The sequence below is a fragment of the Pipistrellus hanaki genome (genome assembly GCF_964339955.1).
Source record: "Pipistrellus hanaki genome assembly, chromosome: 10".
NCBI lineage: Eukaryota > Metazoa > Chordata > Mammalia > Chiroptera > Vespertilionidae > Pipistrellus > Pipistrellus hanaki.
The window spans coordinates 36,225,957-36,253,685 of NC_140512.1; the positions used below are offsets into that span (position 1 = coordinate 36,225,957).

Genomic DNA, 27,729 nt, shown 5'->3' on the forward strand with positions numbered 1-27,729 from the left:
AATTTTACACTATGGGCTGACACACATTACTAATCTATGTCATGTCTTATTGTCTTAAAAATGTGAAAAATTCAAATAATTTCTAATTACACAAAGGTGAACAAATTTCCATTTTATCAATGGTAGAGTATGTAACATATATTTATAATGTTATAAATAACTATAATGCAGTTGGATGATCTACACATAGTATAAAAATTAAAAAAAAACACCCTGCATTTTGATATCCCCCAACCCCCTCATCAGTTCATTGAACATGGGAAAATTAACCTCCAGGAACCTATTTCTCATCAGTGGAATGAGACAAGAATACTAATGACCAGCTCACACTGATGTGGAGATAATAAGATGAAATAATATTTTTAAAGCAGCCAGACAAAGTAGCTCTCACACATAGTAGAATCTCAATAAATAATAGCTCATTACATGGCCATGAATTTAAATTCAAGATACTGCTAGCTCAAAAGGTACTCATCCGTTATAAAATTTGAGAGTAAGAAGCATAAATCCTTTCTGGACCTCTGCATATTCATCAAGGATTTCAAAAGAAAAGAAAGGAAAATTTTAAATTATTGGATATCATGTGCATTAAAAATAATTTATTTTGATTAAGATAAATATATTAACTAAAGTTTTTGTGTATTATTAAATATATTATACTGATTCTGGGATATATTTTTATTTATCTATAATCCAGTCTTTAATAAAAACATTTCAAATTATCTCAAAATAATTAAACTATTCCTTAGTTAAAATTATAACACATTATCATGTATGTAAAAATCACACATATTTAGGGAGTTTCAGCAGAACATCAGAAGAAAGCCTTGCAATGGTACAGGTTATAATAATAAAAGCAAGATTTCTCACTAGTTAGTTCCTTAAAACTGAATTAGATGCAATCACTGAGTATACTAATTGACTAAAGTCATATAAAATCTACACAATATAATGATTTTGTCTTTGTAAATGTTTAGGTGGTGGAATATAAGTTACTTTATTTATATTCCAGACTCCATGGAAAATAAAATGGAGATTCCTAAAGAAATTAAAAATAGTACTATAGGATTAAGCAATCTCACTTTTGAGTATATATTCAAAATCTGCTTATTGAAGAGATATATGCAGTCCCACATTCATTGCAGCTGTAAAAGGTAAAATATTAAACAACCTAAATAGTAATCTATGGATAAATGGATAAAGAAGATACAGTATGTATGTATACCATGAGAAATAAGCCATGAGAAATAAGGACACCCTGCTATCTATAACAACATGGTTGGACCTTGATGGTATAATGCTAACTGAAACAAGTAAAAGAAAGACAAAATATTATATGATACTAGAAGCCCAGTGCACGAATTTGTGCACCAGTGGCCTGCAGATCGAGCCAAAACCAGCTCTCCAACATCCCCGTGGGGTCCCAGATTGAGAGCGGGTGCAGGCCAGGCTGAGGGACCCCACTGGTACACTATTAGGGCCCGGGAGGGATACAGGAGGTTGGCCAACCAGGGAGGGACTGTGGGAGAGCTCCAAGGCGTGTCTGGCCCCAATCAGCTGTACCCCAGCAGCAATCTAACCTACTGGTCAGAGCATCTATCCCCTAGTGCATGTTATAGCAACTGGTTGACCACTCAACTGCCCCCTGGTGGTCAGTGCATATCACAGCGAACAGTTGAATGACCTTAGCATATTATGCTTTGATTGGCTGAATGGATGACCAGACAATCGGACACTTAGTATATAATATTAGACTTTTATTATATAGGATCACATATTTAGAATCTAAAAGTGCTCAACTTATATAAACAGAGACTAGAATAGTCCTTACAAGGGGCTGGTGTGAAATATGGGGAGACATTTGTCAAAGAGAGCAAACTTCCAGTGATAAGACCAATAAATTGGGATATATAATATCGCACATAGTGTTTGTAGTTAATGCATATTAAATACTCGAAAGTTGCTAAAAGTGTAGACCTCAAATTTTATCACCACAATAAATAGTAATTATATGACATGTGCCGGTATTAGCTAATGCTATGGTGATTGTTTTTTGCAATATATGAGGGTATCAAATCAAGGTGTATCAAATTAAGGTGTACTTTGTACACCTTAAACTTATAGTCTTATATGTCAATTGTATCTTAATAAAGCTAGAAGCTTTTCAATGATTTTTTTTATTTGTAAATGTTTGGTAGAATAGCAGTGGATTTCATCACACTTGAAGCTATTTACCATAGAGAACAAAATAAGTAATTCAAAATACAGAATCATTAAAATAATGGAAAACCTGAATAACAGGAATTTTAAAAGTGTTAACATATTTAGAGATTCACTCATTTTTGTACATATAAATGTCAATAACATGTTTATTCTCATGGGTCTCTAACATTACTAACATGTTTGTCAAAATTTGGTGTCTCAAGAAAAAAAATTCAGGTTATTATATCTCAAAGAGTATATAAATTAAAACAGGCATATTTATTATATCGATTATATGAATAGTCAAAAATACTGGAGCCTGAATAGTGATTAAAACTTCACATTCTGTTTTTTGACAGGAAAATGCTTTTAGTACAGGGAGTTAAATTCCTTAGTGGTGCTGTTTTCTTTTACAGAAACTCATTTTTGCTTTCCAGGCCCATCACACTGTTTTCCCCCTACAAGTCAGTTCTTTCTCTTTCTCTGTTTCTAGGCTCGCTACCAAATGTCAATTTTCCCTCTCATTCACTCCCACTTGTATTTCTACAGTCAGATGCTTCTTCATGTCAATGCCAAAATATATTTTTTAAACTCAGCTTTTGAAAATTCTCCCATTTCCTTTATACATGCTACCATTTCATCCTTTCTAAAACTATTATTTCCACCTGAAGCTACTGCTAAAAGTTTTATCTGTCAGATTTTTTTTTAAAATTGTTTACTTTTTCTACTTCTCTCTATACTCAAGGCTAAGATAGTCAGTAGGGCTGTTTCATTATTTTTCAATTCTCCACTTTCTAGACTGGCAGAAATCAGGACTGGCCATATGATTTGCTTTATTAAAGAAAAAAAAAGTGAAACAATTTGATATATGTCACTATCAGTCCAATGCCTTGAAGAGTCAGTGGGTGAGTCACTCTATCTATTTTCAGCTGCCAAAGCATCCATCAACTTTCCAAGTTGAGAAAATAACACCCAACTGGTTCTATGAATGAGGATGACATGGACCAGAGAATCCTGGCAACACATGCTGGACACAGAGCATGAATGAAACATAAAACTGTTTCTAAAGAGACTTGTGGTGTTTTTTTTTTTGTTTTTTTTTTGTTTTTGTTTTTGTTTTTTTATCACAATGTAACAGAAATTGATACATTCCAGAAAATGTTGCTATGATTTTTTAAATATATTTTATTGATTTTTTATTTTATTTGATTTTTTGCAGAGAGGAAGGGAGAGGGTGAGAGAGTTAAAAACACTGATGAGAGAAACATCAATTAGCTGCCTCCTACACGCTCCCTACTGTGGATGTGCCCGCAATCAAGGTACATGCCCTTGACAGGAATCGAACCTGGGACCCTTGAGTCCATAGGCCTAGGGCACATGTGTCAAACACAAGGCCCGCGGGCCAAATCCAGCCCGCCAGGCCTTGCAATGTGGCCCGCACCGCGCTGTCATCACTGCACTCCGCTGTCAGTTTATGACATTGTCAGTTTATGACTGTTCAGTAAACAATTCGGCCCGCGATTTAGGCTGGATTTTAGATTTTGGCCCCTTCTCTGATTGAGTTCGACACCCCTAGCCTAGGGTCTATCCACTGAGCCAAACCAATTAGGACAGTGTTGTTATTATTTAAAAACCAAGAAAACATAGGACATTGGCTTAGCAGTTAGGCTGAGGATGGTGTACAGTGAAGAAACTCTTATGAGAAGTAATAGGAAAGAAGATAATGGTCCATGGCTTACCATGGAGAAACAGGTGGATCATGTGCTTAAAAGCCTTAAGCTCTAGAGCAGTGTTTCCCAACCTTCTCTCATGATGAGAATCACCTGGTGGAGTTGTTAAAACACAGATTCCTGAATCCCAACTAAGAAGTGCTAAACTAGGATTTTTGAGAACATATAGGTAAAATTGCATACCTAACTTAGTGCTCTGTATATAACATCTGTCTTAGAGCACTAGTTAAGTATACAACTAGGATTTTTGAGAACATATAGGTAAAATTGCATACCTAACTTAGTGCTCTGTATATAACATCTGTCTTAGAGCACTAGTTAAGTATACAATTTTACCTATATGTTCCCAAAAATCCTAGTTTAGCACTTCTTAGTTGGGATTCAGGAATCTGTGTTTTAACAACTCCACCAGGTGATTCTCATCATGAGAGAAGGTTGGGAAACACTGCTCTAGAGAACATAGATTTCAAATGTAAGCAATGTGCACTGGCTGCCAATGGTGGTATTACAAGAAAGAGGTGAGCACAGAAAAGAACTAAAGACTTTGTGACAAGGAATAAAAGAATAGAGAGATAAGTCTTTAGGGCTGGAAGAGGAAGCATCTCTTCATCCCATACGGTACAGGATAAAACCAATAGCTGAAGAGAACAAATGGAGATTAAAAACTCCACTTTTGTAAGGAACAAAAACTTTCCATTTATTAAACTGCCTCAGGGCGAGGATGTGATTCAAGTTATGGCCTTCATTCTCATTGCTGGAACCTCTGAAAGATGAAGATGTGCTTAGGAAGAGCTAGGCTAATGTGTGTGACACAGAGAAATTCTTCTCAATTGCAAAAGATGGCCAGGGGAAAAAGGAAGGGTCAGTGTCTCCCACTGAGTATATAGAATTAAACTATTCTAGAGTAAAAGGAATTGCAGATGTAGGTATGGGACCATGTTGCTGACTGGAATATAATGTGGGGTTTTGGCCAGGTGAATTCCAGACAGATATAAACAAAGCACATTTTATTTCTGTGCTGAGTCACATTTGATTTCCTACTTCCCTAAAGTACTTTTGAATCTTATAGAAAAGCGCCAGAGTTAGCATATAATAAGCTCTTTACTGGTTAACTAATATCTATATTGATCACTGAATGTCTGAAGTTATTACAGATTCAGTGTTCAATATGGAATGAGCTGGTTATGCGTTTGAAAGGTTTAAAAAAATTCCTTAATCTATTTCTTTCAGTTTTTGTTACTGACAGACACTCAATGTAGGTTGAATGGTTTGCATTAATTTTTATTATATACACCTCCACAACCATAGTGATTGAAAATAAACCTGCTGCAGCCAGTGCCAGCAAGAACTAATCTAATCACAATAAAATGAAACTTTATATTCAACTATTCATTTCTGTACATTCAGTGTAAAGAATACACGTTCACTTCTGCCTTTCAAACAGAAACGTTGAGGATAATACAATAAAATGTATGACAATTATATTATGATAATATGACTAAAATATTAACATGAATTGTTAATCATTACTTAGCAAATTACAACTTTCCTATGGAGAAAATAATACCTTACATATATAATGATCATATTACACTTGGACTAATATGGTGGTAAGTTAATTACAGACTACACAGCTAATTCAGTTTCATTTACCTAAGGAGCTGTTCTGACCCCATTGCAGATTAATTACATCTTCAGGAATACACTCTCATTTATCACTGTCACTTGCAGTGTTATAGCTCTTAGCAAAAGTATAGGGCTTTTTTTTAATGCTAAAAAAATTCCTTAGCTGTGATACATTTTACAAGTTTAGTCATTAAGAATGCATGACAGCTAAGCCCAGGTAAGATTAAATTAGCTATGGAACATTAGGAAAGTTCATGTCCCAGAAATTAAATGACTGTAAGGACATCAAAATTCTGTTAAAATCATTCAAATCAGACAAAGGCCTCTATCCGATATTATACAGCATTTTTAGAAGATCCCATGCTTTGAAATACATGTATAGAAAATGTGCTTCACGTTATGAATTCCTTTGTGCACTTTGGGCAGTTTTTTAATAATCCCATAAACTAAAATTGTAAGAAATACTCAAAAGAATAACATACTGAACTACACGTTCAGATTTGTTTAAATTATGATGGAGATTTTATGCCATTTGCTTTCCTCTAACAATGAGAATGTCCTTAAATATCAGCAAGATAAAGAAACAAAGAGTTCTGTAGCGCGGAATAGAGTGGAGCATGTATTCATTCATAGCTAACTGATCATTTAATATCGACACAGAACTGCTGTGTGCTAATGTATGTGCAAAAAGTAAGAATATTTGAATAACTTATAATCTTGATCACAATTGAGCTCAGATTCCATGAGAAGAAAAAGAAACAGATGATTAAAAAACAACATGGGGATGTGATTAATGTTACTACCTAAAGCTGTGTGGAAAGGATTGGAAAACCCAATATGGTAGCTCAGGAAAGACGTGTTGAAGTAACGAGGGCTTGTCACGATGACCCAAATATAGTCAGGAGCTCATCTAACTGATTGAAAATGAGGAAAGTGTGGGATATTAGGGGATATTGAAAGAGGGAGACAGAGGTGGTCAGTGCCATCCAGGCAGAGTTAATGGCATCAGCAAAGCCAACAGAATCAACAAAATACATTCTGGAAACTACAGGCACGTCCCAAAATGGAATAGAGGCTGAAAAGGAGATAGGACCAGTAAGAGATCAGGAGAGTGGGATCCATCTGTGCACAATAGTAGCCACTCGAGGCATGGTGGGCTAGGTGAAGCATTGGTCTGAGCAATGAAGAGAGCAATGGGGAGACAGTGTAACAGTGAAAATAAGAGGTGGTGAGAGTCTAAACTAGTTAGGGGCTAGATCAATACTTAGAGAGATAGAGTCAACAGAATTCATTGGTTAGTTGTATTGGTTTATGAAAATCCAAGAAGAAATCTGGATGTGTGAAATAGAAAATGCTGTCATCTGCATAGAAAAAATAATTGAACCCATGAGAAGAAATGAAATAACCCTGGTAGATGTGGAGAGAAAAGAGCAAAACAGAAACACAATTCAGCTGATCATCAGTGATCCAAGAGCAGAGAGACTTAGAGGCCATGAAAGCTGACACGGATCCTGAAACACAGTCTGAGAAGTATCAGACTGGAGAGAGCATGGGGCTGAGGTGGCCCAAGAAAGTAAGAAAAGAATTTCAAGGAAAAAAAGAAGTATGTGAAGGTTAAGTGCAAAAAACAGTGAGAGAGGTATTGCTACTGGACTTGTAAGTTTGGACATCAAAGATGAAAATAGCCAGGAAAGTTTTATAAAAGCTTCTGCACAGCAAAAGAAACCATCAGCAAAACAACAAGAGAGCCCACTGCATGGGCTTGAAAAAGGTTTTAATCTCCAACATTTACAGGGAACTCATATAACTTAACAAAATGAAGATAAACAACCCAATCAAAAAATAGGCAAAGGACCTAAATAGATACTAGTGGATTAAAAAACTGTGGTACATATACAGAATGGAATATTACGCTGCTATAAAAAAGGAAGGAACTCTTACCATTTGCAACATCATGGATGGACCTGGAAAGCATTATGCAAAGAGAAATAAGCTAGTTGGAGAAAGATATGTATGGCACGATCTCACTCATTTATGGAATATAAATGAACAACATAAACTGATAAAGGCCAGAGTGGTGGGGAGTGTGGGGGGAAGAGGTAAGAGATTAACCAAAGGTTAATGCATGCATATGGTCATAGCCAATGGTCCAGACAGTAGGGGGCTGAGGGCATGCAGAGGGGGGTGGAAACAGCCAGGGGGTGGTCAATAGGGGGGGAAAGGAGACAAACGTAATAGTTTAAACAATAAATAATTTAAAAAAATTTTAAAAGTGATAAGGGAGAGAGTAAATAGATAGCAGAACCAATTTGTATCAGTTCTGGTATTAGATAAAGTGGTGGCAACAAAAATAATTGTTTTAGACTTCTAAATTACCTAGGAGTAAAGATTTCCTTTATTATAATTGATGTTTTATACATTTTCTTCTTTCCCCAAGTATTTTGTAGACTTATTTTTAATATCATGATTCACTGCCTTTTCTCTTCTTTAGAGAACAGAACTGTTTGTCAATAATCAAAACACATTGTTTCTTGGGTGATGAAGAGAGTGCAGAAAAATAATGTAAAATATTTAAGTTTGAATATTTTTAAAAAACTAAACATTTATCCGGCTGAGAAAAAAAGTTAAAAATATAGCAATCAGTTGCTTAGTGAAAGAGCAATTTTTGCAATCTTACTAATAAAATATAAACAAATTTTTGTTTTAGCCTTCTGATACACTGTTGTAGTTGGGGTTTCAGTTTTGTCACTGAAATAAAATTATAGTATTCATTATTTGTTTTTATTTGTTGGTTATATTTTGAATAATTTCAGTTCTATTTGATGCTTCATGAATATATTTTTCATCACTCAGTACAAACTGTGTTACTCATTTTTGAAAAGAGTATAATGCAACTTAATTAAAGAGAAATACTATATAAGAAAATGATTTGAATTAAATTTCTAGTAAAATTTTGTAAGTAAAATAAACTGATATGCGATAATTGTCAAGTATATGAGATTATATAATCACAGATCCTCATTTAAAATCACATACCAAGTTGTCAATGTGACAACAGAATTGCCTTTAGACCAATAGAATTTGGCTAAAATAAACTTAAGTAAAAAATGGTGATAATTTAAAATTATATTTATAATAAATAGTTAGGTGATGTAATAAAACAAAAGAAAATGATATTTTGATCATATTGAAAGCCCAATTTTGTTGGCTTCAGGGTTGGGGGACAGGGGTGGAGGGGACCCTCTATATTCTTAATCAGTCCCAAAAGGGACAATTGTAGGTCTTTCAACAATAAAGATAAACTTTAAAAAAAAGATATCTCCTTTGCATTTTCAGTAAAGGCATAGAAGAATATGTAAGAAAAGGCTGATGACTGAAGGAATTCTTATTGGTAACTACTCCACTAACTTGAAATTTATGGTTATGAGAATTAAGTAGTCATATTTTTCCTACACTGGCGGAATAAGAGGCTCTTAGTGACTGACTAAGGCTGAAGGCTATTAAATCATAACCATGCAAATACCTATTTGATAGGACATTTACGTGGTAATATATATGGTGCACTAAAAGTCCACTTGTCTTTGTCAGATTTCTTCTAGACTTGGAGAGTAATTCTACAGTGAGCAAAGACTTATGTCCAATTTCAGAAGTACTCGTGTGGATAAGGTTTTCATTTTCATATTGGCTTTCGCTTTTTTACACAGCGTATGATGCTAATTTGTTTCTGGATATGTTCTACAAAAACTGGAGGACCTTTCCAGAAGCCTTTGAAATTCTTATTGCCTTACTTGTTTCTGCTCACAGTGCTGACTTCTGTGTTGAAGAGTGTCCAAATTGGAACTTACTGGAATGATTAACAGCTGCTACAAAATCAATACTCTACAGAGAGAAAACAGAATTGAGCTAAGATGGTCTTACATGAGCACTATTCTGTGGCTGAATATCTTTCAATGTCAGCAAGCCAAATATAATTTATGTTGGTGGGAGCATTTCCATGAATCTAATCCATGGGATTTTCAGATTGGGCCTCAAAGATCTAGAGGGTGGAGAAGATAATTCATAGGTGTTAATTATGCACAATTATGCATATACTCAGTTGTAAGGATAACTCTTCGACTTAGTGAGAAATGGGTTTGCTTAAATCTTTCATTATTTTAACATTTTTTATGCTTGAAACACTAAGTCATCCTATTATTGTTACTGCATTCTGCCTCAAAAAGTTTTAATTTTTTTTTCTCCACAAATGAAATTGATAGGTAATATAGATGCTTGTGTATTTGGTTTTTATACTCTAATGCCCAATTATAGGACACTAAGGTAGTTGCTGACGTATGACCTAAAAATCCATTATATCTATTTATATAGGGCTACATACTCTTTACAATAACTTGTTGTAACAACTTTACAATAACAAGATAAATATGCTAACAGCTTAAAAGGAAATAAATTAATTCCCTGAATCAATACTTAACTGTACGTCTTCCAACTACATTCAAGACAAGATGCATGTGGTAATGTTTTACCTTCTATATTTTGGAATTCACATTTCTTTTTGGCACAGTGGTCATCTTTGTATCTACTATAATGCTTCTACCAGGAATTAGAGGAGGCATTCAATAAGTACTTGTGGAATCAACTAACAAGCCACTCCTTTGTAGCTGAAATACTGATCAGCATGAGGGCACCAAATGACCATAATAACTAGTATTTTGGAATGTTATACTAATATAACTACAGTGTTAACCATAAGAAAAAGTTCAGAGCCATTAGTCAACAATACCATTTATAAATCCCAGGAAATGGCTCATAAAAGGAATATTTTGCTGAACCTGCTCAACTGAATCCTCCACTAGGAATATCTCTGGGTAGCAACAGTCCTCCTTCGCTGCTATTGTATGCAATACACTCATGACTTCTGACAGCCACTCACCCAGGAGAGTACCTTTGCGGTAGTCCGAGTCCAGTAGAGAAGTCCCAACATATGGCTGGAGCAACAAAAAATATCTGAGCCTAGATGCATTGAGGAGAGAAAGAGAGCACTTCCACTTTGCATGGGGCACCCCTACCCCAAGGTGGCACAGCTCAGTGCCCAGAGGGACCCCCTCAGCCAGACATTTCTGTAACCGAAGAGGGTGAGAGGATCCCCAGTGAGCGATCACTTTCTCAAACCTTGCAGGACTTTCCTAAGAGGCAGCTGTTTCTAGCCTTGGCCAGAATGCTGCAGGTGGGGCTCATACAGTTGAATGGCTAGGAGACACTGGGAGCTGGTCAGAGAGGCCAGGACGCTCAGCCCTAAAGGCCTGGAACCCACTGAAGGGAGATGTACTGTACAGACTCCTCCACAGTCTCCATCAGGCCCATCCACAAGCTTCTTGGCATGCCTCAACTAGGACCCTGCCTCAACTGACCCAAGAGGACCCCAATGATTTGAGCGTCTCACCCAGCTCCCACACCAGGGCCGGCTCCCAATGCGGGCTCCGTGTGAATCCTCCGGAGTGGGCGAGCATGTGCAGCCAGCTGGCTCAACTCTGGGTAATTGTAGGAAGGCCCAAATATTTAAGCATTTCAGGCAGTGCCCTAGCAGTGTTTACCAAACTTTTGACATATGTGTACCCCTTCTATAATTTTCGTAACGCTGAGTACCCCTCGTACTCATGAGAACGTAGAATTAAGCGCCGCTAAGCACGGTGCAGTGCATATCCCCACCAAACTCCGGTGCAACGCGTACCCCCACCCAACTCTTCACGTACCCCTGGGGGCACGCGTACCACACTTTGGGGAACACTAGGTCCGAGGCAAAACACACAGGAGACAATCAGCCTCCAGCCAGCCAGGTTTTGCAGGATCGAGAGAAGGCATGTAGATGATTCCTTTTACTTCGCTGTTTTTGGGTTTACTGACTGGGGAAGAGGAATACAAGTTGCTGAGTAGAAGGTGGCCTTGCTGAGTAAAGACAAAGCTTGAACTCTCTGTACGGCTTATTGCAATGACTGTGACCTTGAGTGTTGAGCCTGTGTCCTACCGAGGCTCAGGCAACCATTGCAGAGAAATATGCTTTTCACATGTTACTCAGTGAAAGAGGCTCCAAGATAAATGGAATAGGACTCAAAATCTACCTTATTTAGTTAGTTTTGCTCTACCTCAAAGCCATAAATGTAATCTACTACATATTATTATTTTTAGGTCCTAAACTTTGCATTTCAAATTTAGTACTTAAATCTGTCTAGTAATTGCCCATGTAATGTAAGAGAGAGTTCTAACACAATTTTCTCCTCCTAAGAAGCTAGTTTTTTAAACTATTAGTTAGTAATTTGTCATTTCTCAAATGAGCTTTTTTGCCACTCCTATACTGAGTTTCAATATGTGTCGCTCTGCTTTTCCACTGACAATTTCATTTATCCTTTCATAGTGCCATTCTACTGTAATAATCCAACTAACTGGTAGCATGTCTAATTTGAAAAAAACAATTCTTCTTATTTTCTTTTATTAAAATCAATGTACCTATTTTGCCATTTGTTTTTTGGAATAAGTTTTATTTTTGTTTGTCATAAAATTAATCTCTAATCTTGATTAATTATAGATTACATTACACATTAGTTTGCATATTAAGTTATCCCACCTTAAAATAAAGAGTCTCAATGTATTCTGATATTTTATGTCTTTCTAGAAAGCTTTAACATTTTCTATATTTGGGTCTTGTATATTCTTTATTAATTCCTATATACTTTTAATTTTTATTGTTTTTTAAATTCATTGCTGATATATTGGAATAGCAGTGAATATTTAAGCAGATATTACATTTTTGAACTTTGCTATACTCCCATATTTAGTCCTCATATATTTTCAGTTAAGATATTACTTTTTATGTTTATGGGTTTTTTTTTCATTCTTTATTGTTTATTTGCAATTCTCTGTGCAATCTTGTTATAAAATTAATTTTGCAAAACATCTGATTAACTTTTTTCAATAATTCAGTTTTGGGTTTTACTAAAATTCTGATTTTTTTTTGTTTTGTTATTCTCTGCTATATTTCCTGTTTTATTTTTATTATCTGTTTGTTTCACACTTTGGGTTTTTGGTGTTTCTCCTTAAGGTTTTCATTTCATTTTTCTCTTTATTGATGCAGGGAATCTTAACCTCAGCACTTTGACATTTTGAGCTGTAACATTCTTTCTTGTGTATTTTTGGGACTTTTCCTATGAACCTAGATTATATAGCAGCTGCCCCAGTTTCTATCCATTACTTGTCGAAGCAATCCCCTCTCAGTCATGACAATCAAATGTGTGTCCAAATATTGCCAAAAGTCTCTTGTGGCAGTGGAAAAATTATTCTCTTTTGAGCACCACAACAGAAATTCCTAAATTAACCAGTGAATTAATTTCGAGTGCAAGCAAAAAGCATTCCATGGCCCAAAGAGTGATCTAGAACAGTAAAGATTTCTGTATCAAATGAACAAGAAGACCAGTGTCAGAGCTCAGCTTTGTTTGAAAAACTGATTAGGGCAAGCAACTAACCAGTCAACTAGCCAGAAATTCAGCAGGAGATCTTAGAATGAGGCAGCCCTAATGGGCCTTGATAAATTTCCACAAATCGCTGGCTGTCTGAAAGACCATAAGCAGGTGTAACCGCATTCATGTTCATGAAAGACCAAAGAGGCCCCTTGTTTTGACATTGATTTGGCTACATGAAGACGTTGTATATTGACAGAAGAGACAAAAGAAGGGCCAGGAGATATTAAAAGCTGAATCAAATGATTAAGTGCCTGAAGATTTTATGTGCTTCCCAGTGAACACCCAGATCCAATGGCTAAGGGATAAACACTTACTGACTCTATGTTTTCCAGTACAAACTCTGGTTAATCATGTTTAAATAGGAGTGATTTCTAGGAAGCCAGAATTAAAGTAAAAACAAAAATTAAACAACAACAACACACAAAACACTGAAGCATCCATATCCATACACCACAGGAAGTTGCTACATAATTAGTGTAGGCAAGTCACGAAACACAGGAACAACTAGAAACTCTATGGAAGGATCTAATTCCAGAGTCCCACAATATCTTATATAAAATAAATCTCTAGTTTCCAGCAAAACCTGTCAGACATGCAGAGGAATAGCAGTGTGACATGTACTTTGAGGGGGGGGAAACAATGTCACTGATGGGGCCAAAATGTTATCAAATTCTCTAATCGTGTCCATATATTGGGTTTACCAGACAAAGACTTCAAAATAGCTATTATAAACATGTCATAAGAACTAAAGTAAACCACATTAAAAAAAAAAAAAGGAAAACACCACAAAGATGACTTCAAATATAAAATATTTCCTGAAGATATAAAAATTATAAAGAGAATCAAATGAAAATTCTGGAGTTAAAAAGTACTGCAGCCAAAACAAAAAATTCAGCAAAAGGATTCAAAAGAACAGCATTATTCATAATACACAAAGACTGGAAACACTTTACACCTTCATCCACTGGTAAATGTATAAGCCATATGTGAAATATCCATACAGTGGGATACTGCCCAGCAATAAAAAGGAAAACAGTAAACAGTTTTTGAGGTTCATATTGGCAAACCTCAAAAACGTGACATGAAAGATGCCAGATGCAAAAGACTGTGTTGTATAATTTCTTCTATATAAAATTGTGTCCATATAAGGCAAATCTTAGAGGCAGAAAGAATTATTATTGCTTGGAGCTAGGAAAAGGAACCAGAATTTACTGCAAATAAGTATAAAGATTCTTGTTTTAATGATAAAAATGGTCTAAAAATTGATAGACTTATTAAAATAATCAAAGGGTTTACTTAAAGTCAGTAAATCTTATTACTTTTAAAAGCTAAAAAAATTATATTGATATCAAGTAAAAAGCTGTTAAATTAATTTTATATTAATATCAAATATAAGTAGAAGGACTTTTATGGATCAAGATGCATTACATTTTCCTCAAGTATTAAGAATCATTTATAATATTAGAAATAATTGTATATTTAGTCTTTATTAATCATCATTTGAGGCTTTTAAATATATAATCATTATTTATAACTGAGAGAAAAAAATCATTATGATGCAGATAAATGAATGATACATGGAACATAAATATTTGCTAATCCCTGGCTGGTGTAGCTCAGTGGTTAACTATCAACCAAAGTCTCGGTTCAAATTCTGGTTAGATCACATGCCCAGGTTGCTGGCTAGATCCCCAGTAGAGTATTCTCTCTCATCTTTGATGTTTCTACCTCTTCCTCTCCCTTCTTCTCTGAAATCTATAAAAATAGTAAATAGTAAATATATATATATATATATATATATATATATATATATATATATATATATATATTCAAAGAACTCTTACCCAAATGGCTTTACTCATAATTCCATAGACTCAACTAATGCTTTGTATAGTCTCCTAGTGGAGTGTGTATGTGTGTGCACATGCTCATGCGCATGCCTATGTCATAAGATAATACTGCATAACATATTAAATGAAATGAAATGCTGTAGACAATATACATTTTAGAATTCATAATTATTTGACATTACTGTTACATTCCTTAAGAATTAAAACTTTAATAACTCAAATGCCAAATGACATTTTACTTTCAGTCTAAGGTTTTCAAGTAATTAAATAAAAAGTTAATCTTTTGACTTATTAAACACTTGACAATAGTAGAAACATTTTTTTTTATTTTTAGATTTCAGACCTAACCATAAATGAAACATAATGTCTATAGTAGGTTATGGTAATATAATACAGACCTGAAAATAGGATGCAATTTGATGAATTATTTTCATATTTTCACTAAATATACTCTAAAACAGAACTAAAACTTATAACTAAACCCATATCATAAACCATTCTAACCTACACTTTAGTAACACAAATGGTTAAACCAATTAATTACAAAATAATAGTTTCTTTCCCTTAGCACATGAACATTTATCTATTGCTGATACCTATCTAAATAAATTCATAATCTTTATTATTACCCATTAAAAGAGGTGTTTTGCTGACACTAAGATAAAATAAATTATTTATAATCAGTAAATCTTCATAATGTAAGGTTTATAGACAGCGATTTATCCAGGTTTGGTAAAAAATAGCAGTTAGTGGAAAACTTACCACGCCAATGGAAAAGTAGTTATTGATGATACTGTAAGGCACTGGGTCTCCTTTTTCATCTTTGTCATTAGGGATGACCTCAAACATCCACCTGTCTAACATGATTTCTGTGCTGTTTTCAATGTCTTTTAGAATTTTCATCAGATTTTCACCTTCATAACCTATATAAAAAAACATTATATTGAGGGGAAAATTCAAAAGCTATATTTATGCGTTTGAGTGTGTATCATTCTTAAGCTAAATACAATTCTTCTCAAATTTTGTTGCAAATCAGTAACTTAGGGAGTTTGTTTAAAAAGAAAACCATCTGCTTAGATCCCATCCCCAGAGATTTCTATTCAGCATATTTGGGGTGAGGATAGGTCACTATATTTTTAACTAGATCCCCATGGGTTTCCGATGCATGCTGTCTTAGTACACACTTTTCAAACATCTCTGAGTTTAAGATGCTAAACTTAGTATTTAATTCTTGATGATTTAGCAAAATCTGGTTTACTTTGGTATCATCAGTTAATTATAGCCTATTAATGACACTTGAAAACATTTTAAGACTTCACCTTGAAGTATGCTCCTCTTCTTCACACTGTTCCACACATATTATTTCCCTTAGAGTTCCTTAAATATGTCAATTGGCTGCCTACCTCACTGGTCCTTTGAACTCAATGTTCCTTTGCCTAAAAGGTCCATTCCCAGGTCCATATGGTTCTGTCATTATCCCTCCATTACAATCCTCCCTATGTCATCTTGTCATTGCGGGATTGAGTCCTTTCATTATGCTGGTTATCTGTTTACATAGGACGTGATGTGCCACTAGGATTTAAGACCCTTTTGAATACAGCCTTTATTTTCTATTCTTGACCCTGCATCCCAGTACAGAACACACTGCCTGCTGTAAAGTGGGTTTCAAAATATATGTTCATTCCTGGACAAGTCATTCATTAGCCTTTCGATGTTTTTCTTAGTTTGTCCCTGTAGCACACAACTCAGGAATTAAAAATCTGAATATTACTTTAGAGTTAATTCATGCCCATCTTGTTTCTTACATTAGAAACCCCTACACCACAGAGGTCAGGAAGTCTGCATGCCCACTGAAATCTATAAATAGTATCACACTGAAGCCCAACACTTACAGTCTAACTCTCGGTCCACTATTTGTTTTTCTACCGTTGAAAATCATATACTCTATATCGACGGCAATTATATTTGGTAAAATCACATGGCAGTTGTGATGCAATAAAGAAACGCTGGGTATGAACGGGGGGCGTGCTCTATACTCTATTTCTATTTTACTAAGATTTTCATTGTTGTTAAAGCTGTTTTACCTCCTCCCCATCGCAGGCATCTTGCTAGATCATTACCGGTCCCGAGGGGCAGAATGGCAACTGGGGGATGCTTGACTACATTAGCCTTTTCTGTGGGTGGAAAAAATAAAAGAAATTAAAGTTTTGATCACAGATAGAACAACAGTAAAAAAGATAGTTTGGCATGAAATGAAAGCATTTCACTAGGTGCTGATAAGCAGAGAAAGTTATATTTTGTAGATTTATACAGTCATAAATTATGATAAATCTCTATGAATTTATAGCAATTTATAAGACACACAAAAATAACATTATTCATAAAGTGACAGGAATTTTCAAGTCTCTTGCATGAGGAAAGCTTTGTAAATATCCTAATCCAGTTAAAATGTGTGGTTTAAGTTGAGTTTAACTCCATTGAGATAAGTAAGATAAAAACAAATGCCATATGATTCCACTTACATATGGCATATAAAGAATAACATAAATAAACAAATTAAACAGAAACAGACTTATAAGTACAGAGAACAAACTGATGGTCGCCAGATAGGAGGATGAGGTGGAAAAAGTGAAGTGATTAAAAAGTACCAATTGGTAGCTATAAATAAACTTGGGGATGTAAAATACAGCTTAGGAAACACAGTCAATAATTTTGTAACATCTATGTATTGTGCTAGGAGGATACTAGACTTACTGAGGTGATCACTTCATAAATTATATGAATGTGTAAACACCATGCTGGGCACTGCAAACAAATGTGAACTAGTATTGAATGTCAACTATAATTGAAAAATGTAATAAAAGACTTCAATCTTAAAAAAAAAATCTCAGGTATGCATATATAGTGTAGGCATATACATACCTACAGTGCCACCAGAGGAGAGGGATGGGGTCCTATATAAAGTCTTTTTGCAACATCAATTCATGGTACATTTTACTTTAAAGAATAAAATATTTTGAAAACACTGAATTCTAAAAGCTGATAAAATGCCACAATGCCGGTGTGGTGCCCACCCAGGGGGCTGCCTTGTGGCAGAGTAAACAACATAGGAGCTTCATAAACTCTGAGATCTGTGCCAGTGAAAGCCCGTATGTATTTGTCTGAATCATCAAATGCTTTGAATGAATCTCACAATCACATGTTACTTTACTTTTTCTCCCTTCTCAGCCACTCAGTCAGCAGTGTGTAAGAATAGGGAGGAAATAGATTATTTAGGGATGTACCAGAGTTTATAGCTAGAGCTTGGATTTTGAGGGTTAAAACAAACCAATGATATCATACTCTTTTCACTCTAAAATTCTTACAAGTTCTCAAATACTATTTGAGCACCTCTTTAATTTTTGCAATTATTGAATCCTGGCTTTCTCCTTAAATATGACATGTTGATACTAGTTACTGCTTTTTTTAAAAATTGTTACTATATTAAAATTGTTAGATGCTTACCAAATGTGTACTGACAACTTGTATTCATTTTTATAATTTAAGTATTTACGCATGTATAAAAAGGTAGAATATCCTCACCTGCACTGATTATTAAAAAGTTTGCTTCAATTCATACATATAGTTACATTTATTTGAATCAATTCTTTCCTTTTTATGAAAGGACCTATTTTTTTAAAAAAGAATTGGTCATGCAGTAACTGAAATGAGAAATAAGAAGTGAACATTTATATTAAATTTATCTTTCCATAAAGACCAGTTCATGATCTATTTTACTGAGCAGTAATCAGTTCTGACAGCTGACTGTCTATCCAAAATACATATTTTTTCTGAATATATTATAGAAAGTTTTTCTCAATCATGTATCTGATTTGTTTGCTTATAAAAATCAAGCTTTTAAAATTTGAACAGGAATGCCATGTCTAATAATAAAAGCATAATATGCTAATTAGACTGAACATCCTTCCAGACGTTCTGGACAAAGCCTCAGTGTACGTAGGCCGAGGCAGGAAGGGGCCAGGATGAAGGCCCTTGCATGAATTTCGTGCACCGGGCCTCTAGTATAAAATAAATTTGAAGTGTGGGTTCTAACCCTAGTTCTGTCAGTTCACAGTTAAAAAACTTTGCTCAATATTTTAACTTCTTGGAGCCATAGAGTCTCCTGGCTGCATGTACGAATGGGGCTATCACCAGCAGTGGGTGCAAGAGGTGGCTGCCAGCCCTGGTCGCCCCTCAAGAGAAGGGGGAGTTGGAGAAGCCTTGAGGGGCGATCAGGGCAGGCACCTGCAGCAGGTGGGAGCACCAGGCGGGACTGGCAGCACAGGAGCAAACAATTTTCAAACACCACCAGAGGCTCACCCAGATGATAGCAAATGGTTCCCCACCCTGGTCTGGCCCTCCAGCTCACCTGCTCCACCATCCCACCATGACCAACGCCCACCGTGTTCCGCACGCCCCCTGGTGGTCAGCGCACATCACAGCAACCAGTTATTTGGTTGTTCTGCCATTCGGTCTATTTGCATATTAGGGTTTTATATAGAGAGAGATGATTGATGAGGAATGTGTACAGAGGGCAAGGTACTGAGTTTTCATGCTTACACCAAATGAGTACATCTATCCGACATAAACTTGATCACAAATGCTAAAACCCCCTTTGGCTCCCTGCCTAGGACAAAGGAACAAATGGAACCTCATTTAAAAAATAAGTCTGTAGGTTTAGTCAATTCCATGAGAAATGGATTAGAAAGAGAGTATTTGCATGTACTTGTAAGTTTTTCTGTCAATTAAAATTTTATAATATAGTATAACAAATTAAACCAGTAAATAGTGTGCAACATGCCAAATGTCTAATTATATCTCTGCAGCATCCAAACATATCAATAAAAGACACAGAATTTAAGGTTACCACTCTCACCCCAGCCACGTTAAATATGGGTCTCCATTACCTATGCAGTCCAAAATCCACCCCACAGTGCCATCTCCGCCACAGGCCAACACTCTGAAGTCAGAGACATCACGGAAAAAGTTCAACCTGAAAAATAAGCATGTCATTGCACATGATTATTATTTAAAACTAGGACTTTTGTATTAGGATTTCATCTACTAAAAGTATTGTTATTTCTTGAAAACTAAAATCTCAATGATTTTATTGAAAGAATATTATTATAAATCCTTATTTATTGTAGAATACAATTCTAAAAGTATTAACAGGTCTTAATGTAAAATATATTTTAATTATATATACTAGATTCTATAATATATATTCTATTTTTAGTGAACTCTAAAGTTTAAAAAATTGGAAATGACAATTATAAGTAAGAAACCTCCCAGATTTGATCGGCAGTTTATATAATCCAAAGTGACATATACTACAGTATTTCATGTCATAATACTTATTAACCAAAAATTCTCTTGAACAATTATACTAATGTGACTATCTTGTCAGTGAATATGTCTCTGAGAGGATTCTGGGTTCTCCATTACTGGGAGAAACTGAACAGGCTGCTTTTGAGGTTCTAGCCAACTGTGTCAGTGTTTCCTTCTGACTTATAATCTGCAAATAGGAGGTAAGCTTCTCCATTTATTATTTATTTATTTATTTGTTTGTTTATTTATTACTCTTTTACAGATGTCTCCCATTCCACCCCCACCACACACACACACACACACACACACACACACACACATACACACACACACACACCTTTTGCCACCTTCCATCCTTCCCCCTTGTAAGTATTCACCACATTATTGTCTGTGTCTCTGGGCTATGCATATTTTTATATGAATGCATATATATATTCTTTGGATGATCTTGACCTGGATTACCATGCTTGGTTTCCAGAAACACTCAAGCCTAATTGCTGGGTCAGCTGAAATAAATGCCCACTGCTTCAGTTGCTACTACATGAAGCATGCCATTAATGCAACCTGCTTTTGGGGAGTTAATGAAGGCAAGTAATGAAGCCATTTATTTAATCATATATGCCATTTTCTTACAATAAGAGAATTGAAACAGGACATAAATATTTGAATGTATCTTTGTACTTCCCTTGTCCTAGAGATAACCACTGGTAAGAATAGAATAGAATAGAATAGAATAGAATAGAATAGAATGGAATGGAATGGAATGGAATGGAATGGAATGGAATGGAATGGAATGGAATGGAATGGAATGGAATAGAATAGAATAGAATAGAATAGAATATTTTCATGTATATTTATTTATATGTATATATAAAACATATAAATTATATTATATGCATATTTTAACACAAATGGGATTATGCTATATGTCTTGTTGATTTATTTGTGTGCATTTTTTTTCACTTAGAAAATTCCAAAATATCACCGAAACCAGTTTGGCTCAGTGGTAGAGCGTCGGTCTGTGGACCGAAAGATCCCAGGTTCTATTCCGGTCAAGGGCATGTACCTGAGTTGCGGGTACATCCCCAGTAGGGGATGTGCAAGAGGCAATTGGTTGATGTTTCTCTCTCATCGACATTTCTAGCTCTCTATATCTCTCCCTTCCTCTCTGTAAAAAATCAATAAAACATATTTAAAAAAATAAAGAAAATTCCAAAATACCTTTCTGTGTCTGTACACAGTGTTGCATCATGATAAGAGAATATATTGTATTATGTAGGTAGTACATTTCATGACTTAAAGCATCTTTATGTTCTTTTAAACCACCTCTTTCTACTGTTTCGTTGTTACAAAAAAAAGTAGGTATTGTAGTTAACATTATTTTAAGCACATTTATAAGAGAATGTGAATGTTTTGAAGGCTATTCTTTTAGAAAGGAAAAGTTCATCTGACCCTCTAAATGGCTCCCATTATAGATGTAAGTGTCCATTTCTTGTAACTCAGAAGCATGGCATATAAACAAGTTTGTGACATTTCTTTATTAATAGCAAAAGAGAGGAGCATGTCAATGACTGTAAAATCACATATCCCTCTTTACTAATGGGTTAAGTATATTTTTGTAGGTTTAATAGATGTGACTTCTTCAGTGAACTTCATCTTCAAAGTCTTGCTCCTTTTCCACTGAGTTCTCATTCATTATCCTATAAACTCTTTACATATTATGAGGAATATTTTCACTTAAATTAGCACCAATAAAAACATTTTGTCACAGTAATACAAATAATGCATAAAAAGAAATGTATAAAATTAAATACTTGATAAGAACCATGAATATTTAGAACATAAAAATTTCATGTATTTCCTTATTTATTATACTGTGAATTTTCACCCCCTTATTGTCTGTGACTATGGGTTGTGCATATATGCATGAGTTTTTTTTGTTGACCTCATGCATAAATAACACCTAATAGAAAGAACTTTTACTATTAGGTGTTATTTACTCTGCAACAGCAAAAATGGATCTAGAGAGCATTGTGCTAACCCCTCTGCCTACTTGCCTGATGCCTTTAACTGGTTTTCTGGTGGCCTGATGAGCCCTAACTGCTCTCCCTTGCCGGCCTGATCGCCCCTAGCCACCTCAGCCTGCCTGCCTGATCACCCCTAACTGCCTCTGCCTGCCTGTCTCATGCCCCTAACTGCTCTCCCCTGCCAGCCTGACTGCCCCTAACCACTCTTCCCTGCCTGCCTGATTGCCCTTAATTACCTCTGCCTTGGCCCCAGTCACCATAGCTTTGTCCAGAAGAATGTCCAGAAGGACATCCAGTCTCTCTAGTCTAATTAGCATATTACCCTTTTATTAGTATAGATAGTATTCCATTATATAGATGTACCACAGCTTTTTAATCCATTCATCTGCTGAATGGCTACTATCAACAAATCATAAACAAACAGTGTTGTCGAGGATGTGGAGAAAAGGGAATGCAAACTAGTATAGCCTCCATGGAAAACCATTTGGAGTTTCCTCAAAAAAATTAAAAATAGAACTACCATTTCACCCAGTGATCTCACTTCTAGGAATATATCCCAAGAATTCAGAATCACCCATCAGAAAGAATATATATATTTCTATGTTTATAGCAGCGCAATTTACAAGAGCTAAGACTTGGAAACAGCCTAAGTGTCAATGATGGTACTTCAAAATTAATTTTAATGTTTTTGTTGCTGGTGCATACAAATATGTTTGACTTTTATATATTAATCTTTTAAACAGACACATTACTCCTGTTTTATATATTGCCTATACTTTGTTTATAAATTCATTTGGATTTCTATGTAAACAACAGTTTCATATGCTAATAACAATGGTCCCATTAGTGATCTCTATCTCTAATGCTTATGATTTCTATTTCTCTCCTTGTATTGTACTATCTGCAGCACCAATATATTGTTGAATTGGTATACCCACAGGTAACCACCATATCTTGTTCCAAAATTTAAATGAGATAATTCCAGGGTTTCTCTTTTTAGGGTGTTATCTGCTGTAGGGATTTTCTTTTTCATCTCTGAATGACTCATTTTTTAAGGTTAATAAAGCTTTCTTCTATTCTTGCTTTCATAACTTTTATTATAAATTAGTGTTCTGCATATTTTAAGATATTAACAGGGATGATCCCATTTAATCAGTAAAATTATATATTTCTGCATTTTCATTATTCTTTCATGCACTACATTGGATGTTATTAATAATTTTATAGGGAATTGGAACTGGTTTGATAATTGGTTTAGAAGTTTTGCATATAAGTTTATGAATACAATAGACTATTTTTATTCTCTATACCATCTCTAATTTTTATCAAAATTATATCTCATAAACTAAATTGCACTGTATGCCTTCATTTTCTACTTTTGGAAGCATTTGTAGAATTTTGAAAGTTCCATAAAATAAGTAGCACTTGTATACAGACTATTCTGGTGAGTCTTTGATTTCCTTTTTTATTTTTTTAAATAGAAAGATTTTATGTAATTGTTTTAATTTGCTTAATAATTATTCAACAAAATTTTGTTTCTAATTTCCCTAAATCAGTTTCGGCAAGCTAAATTTCAGTATGAATTTCTCAGTCTCCTTTAATAATTATTGGGAAAAATCATATTTTCTCATTCTTCCTAACCCAGTTATATTTCTACATCAATTTGTCTAACTCCTAAGTTTTCAAATATTTTGTCATTGAACATACAAAAGCTCTTCAGAATAAGAGTTTACCACAGAGCTCATTGTTTCTGGTGAAAGCCTAACTGTCCATTTGACTCACCATTGTTCTTCTATTCCATGATGATGTGTCATCTCTTATTCATTCTTGTTTTCTTTAAAAATTGTCATCATTGGTTCTTCAGCAGCATCCTACCCCAAACATAAACCCCATGTGACTGTCAGACCAGCTTACTCTCCTTAAATTGATTGCTAAATCGGTTGATAAATTGACCTCTCTATCTCACCTTCTTAATCCACTTAATCCATGATGTTTTCTCTAAATTCATTCATTCCTTAGTTTTTTATTCATTAAATAATAGCCTTGGAGAATTATTTAATCATTCTAAGCATGTTTTTAGCTTTAAGATTAAATTAACATCTCCTTCATTTGACTGTTTTAAGATATAACCAAAATGTATATGCAAATAAATTTCATTGTACTATTCACAGATTACAGGATGGGGCAAAATTAGGTTTAAGGTTGTAAGTACATGAAACAGTTTATTTTTGTATCATTTATTAAGTATTATATTATTTTCCATATGAACAGTTATAAACCTACTTTTGCCCTACTCTGTATTACTCATGTGATTATTTTTCCTTTATTGAAGTATTACCTATATTTGCTACCCCTTCCATTTCCCTAACTCACCCACAGAAATATTATATCTAATATTTTTTGTCATGTCTACACTCAGGGAGTTCTTCCCTGCTTGTCCTATTAAAAAAAAATAACAGAATACTCACTGCCAGTGCCCACTAAGTTCACCTTTTCTATTGACATAACATATATTTTATTAGTTTCACTTTCCTTCCTCTACTAAAACATAAACACAGGAGGGCAGACAGCATCTATTTTGCTCAATGTGCTTGTTAGGGGCATCTGGTAGTCATTTGGATAAATATACACTGAATATATTACCCTTGCTGTTATTGTTAAGCTATCTTTACCCTTTTTACCTAGTTGTTGCATAAATATTCTATTTTAGTGTGGACTACACTGTAAACTATTATTCTTTCTAATTAAATTATAGGAATAGGTTACTACATCATCATTCTTAAAGGATTCTGAAATAATCATCTACTATCAGTTTACCTATTTTGGCTCATTGTCATTGAACTGCCTGTCACATTGGACAAAAATAGAAATTGCTAAAGATAGCCAGTTTAAAGGAGGTTGTGGAAAATCAGCATTATACACTGCTGCTAGGATTGTAATTTAGTACTTACTCTTTGTATAGAATTTTGGCAGAAATTTATATAATAAAAAATAAAAATATTGTCAAATAAAAATTCTACTTATGTCAATTGATTGAATAAATATATTTGAATATGCTTTTTAAAAAAACATACCTAATTTGATACATATCAACAGGGTTTACAGTAATTTTACATGTATAGGCATTGTAAATGCTTATCAATAATAAAATGCTTAGCCTAGCCAGTGTAGACCTATGAACCAGAAGATCATGGTTCAATTCCTAATGGCGTAAAATGGACAATGCACCAGTTGCAACTCGATTCCCAGTAATAGAGGCAGCCAATTGGTGATTCTCTGTCATCATTGGTGTTTCTATGTCTCTCTCCCTCTCCCTTTCTCACTGAAATCAATAAAAATATACTTAAAAATAACAGAATGGCTAACAAAACTAAAGAATATTGTATAGCTTTAAAAAATAATGTAACTGATACTTATCATTAGCTTTTGAATATAATAAGAGAACTATTCTGCCCGGGACTCAGTGGTTGAGTATCAACCTATGAACCAGGAGGGCGCAGCTTGATTCCTGGTTAAAGCACATGCTTAGGTTGTGGGCTTCATCCCCGGTGAAGGAGTGTACAGGGGGCAGCTGATCAATGATTCTCTCTCATCACTGATGTTTCTCTCTCTCTCTTCCTCTCTGAAAACAATAAAAGTATTTAAAAAGAACTATTCTAAATAATATAAAAATATATCTTTACAACATATATGTGTAATATGAATATATTTTGTATGAACATATTATATGTTACTACATTATATACATACATTACATTTTATGAAAATGTTCTAGGAGTATACATACAAACAATTCACAGTTGTAGTGCCTTTGGGTTACTTTCTAAATAATATTTATTGTGGTATGGCTTTTTATAAGGACACATATTACTTTAATTTTTTCAATCTATAATCATTCTATAATAATAAAAACATAATATGTTACTAGACCAGACATCCTTCCAGATGTTCTTCCAGACAACCTTCTGGACAAAGCCAGGGCTGCGAGGGAAGCCCATCCCAGTTGCCTGCCAGTGGCCAGAGGGAAGCCCAGGACCCAGGTGTCAGAGGGAAGTCTGGGTCCCGGGTGCCAGCGGGAAGCCAGTGCTGGCAGTGGGGGAAGGAAGGCCTACTCTTGCATGAATTTCTTACATTGGGCCTCTAGTATTCAAATAAAGCAGAGGATAATAGGATGCCTAAAATTAAAAGAGTGAAAGTCAACCTGTAGAATATATATTTAGAGTAAGGAAAATATAAGATGAGAAATCAAAGCTCAAAGCAATGTTGCGGCGATATATTTACATAGAGCTAAAAAGTGGTCATGTTGCCAGGCCGGTATTGCTCAGTGTTTGACCTATAAACCAGGAAGTCATGGTTCAATTCCTGGTCAAGACACATCCATGGGATGTAAGGGGCCTGCAGGAGGGGGCCTGCAGAAGGCAGCTGGTCAATACTTTTCTCTTATTTTTGATATTTCTATCTCTACCTCAGTCTCAGAAATCAATATATACATGCATATACTTAAAAAAAGTGGTCATGTCATTAATTAATTAATTCCTATTAGTATTGATAATAAATAACATGAATTGAGGACATATTATGATAATCACATTTTTATAGGCATCATCCAATTTAACTTCAGAGCTAACCCATAAAGCAGCTACTACTTTTCTCTTACAACAAAGATAATAAAGACATGGAGAGTTTAAGTTATAAGGCTTGTGATTAGCAGAGTCAGTAGGCATCGCATTCAACTATGAAACACAGGGCAAATCCTAGATGTCTCAGTCTAGGTGGAGTTACAGAGACCTTGGAATAACTGAATTTTTAGTACATAATTTCTAATTTTTGCAGAATAAGACCTACTTCTTTTAAGTTCAGAGACTATTAATAAAGGAGAAATATAGCCATCCTGCCTGAGCTTATTTGTTAATATTAAGACTTTACTTCAGTTTGTTGTTATTTAGATAAGGATTTCCTGTGTGTAGCTCGCCTACCCAATAATCTGGAGCTGGACAATGGCCTTGTTCTGAGCTAAAGGCTTGTGGTGAACCTGTCTTTAAACCAAGTATTTTCCACAGATCACTGCTCTGGCATTTGAAAAGGGGCCCAGGACAGTAACAGGGAGGGCAAGAAAGAGATAAATGTAATTATGGGGACCTGTGCTAATAATGGCTTTGCACTGATATTTATGTAACATAGAAACATTAGTATAAAATTTTATTCTGAGCACTTAAAATAGTATAATTTCAATATTTGATTTCTAGTTTGTGGGAATAACCTAGGAGCGTATTTTAATCGTATTTTTGTAAAAAAGAAGCTTGTGCCGAAACCTGTTTGGCTCAATGGATAGAGCTAGAGCGTCGGCTTGGGGACTGAAGGGTCCTGGGTTCGATTCCGGTTAAGGGCATGTACCTTGGTTGCGGGCATATCCCCA

The 27,729-nt window shown here is 34.9% G+C and overlaps 1 protein-coding gene across 5 annotated transcripts in view; it reads right to left on the reverse strand.

Moving 5' to 3' along the window:
- The window catches only part of DGKB (diacylglycerol kinase beta), a 485,460-nt gene that overhangs the window by 259,960 nt on the left and 197,771 nt on the right, over window positions 1–27,729 (reverse strand). For all 5 annotated transcript variants that reach the window (XM_084897103.1, XM_084897105.1, XM_084897104.1 and 2 more), the window contains 3 exons: window positions 19,866–19,951; window positions 17,004–17,093; window positions 15,682–15,842 (listed from right to left, as the gene is read on the reverse strand). In XM_084897103.1, the coding sequence (XP_084753229.1) occupies window positions 15,682–15,842; window positions 17,004–17,093; window positions 19,866–19,951 (337 nt within the window). The remainder of the gene's footprint in view (window positions 1–15,681; window positions 15,843–17,003; window positions 17,094–19,865; window positions 19,952–27,729) is intronic.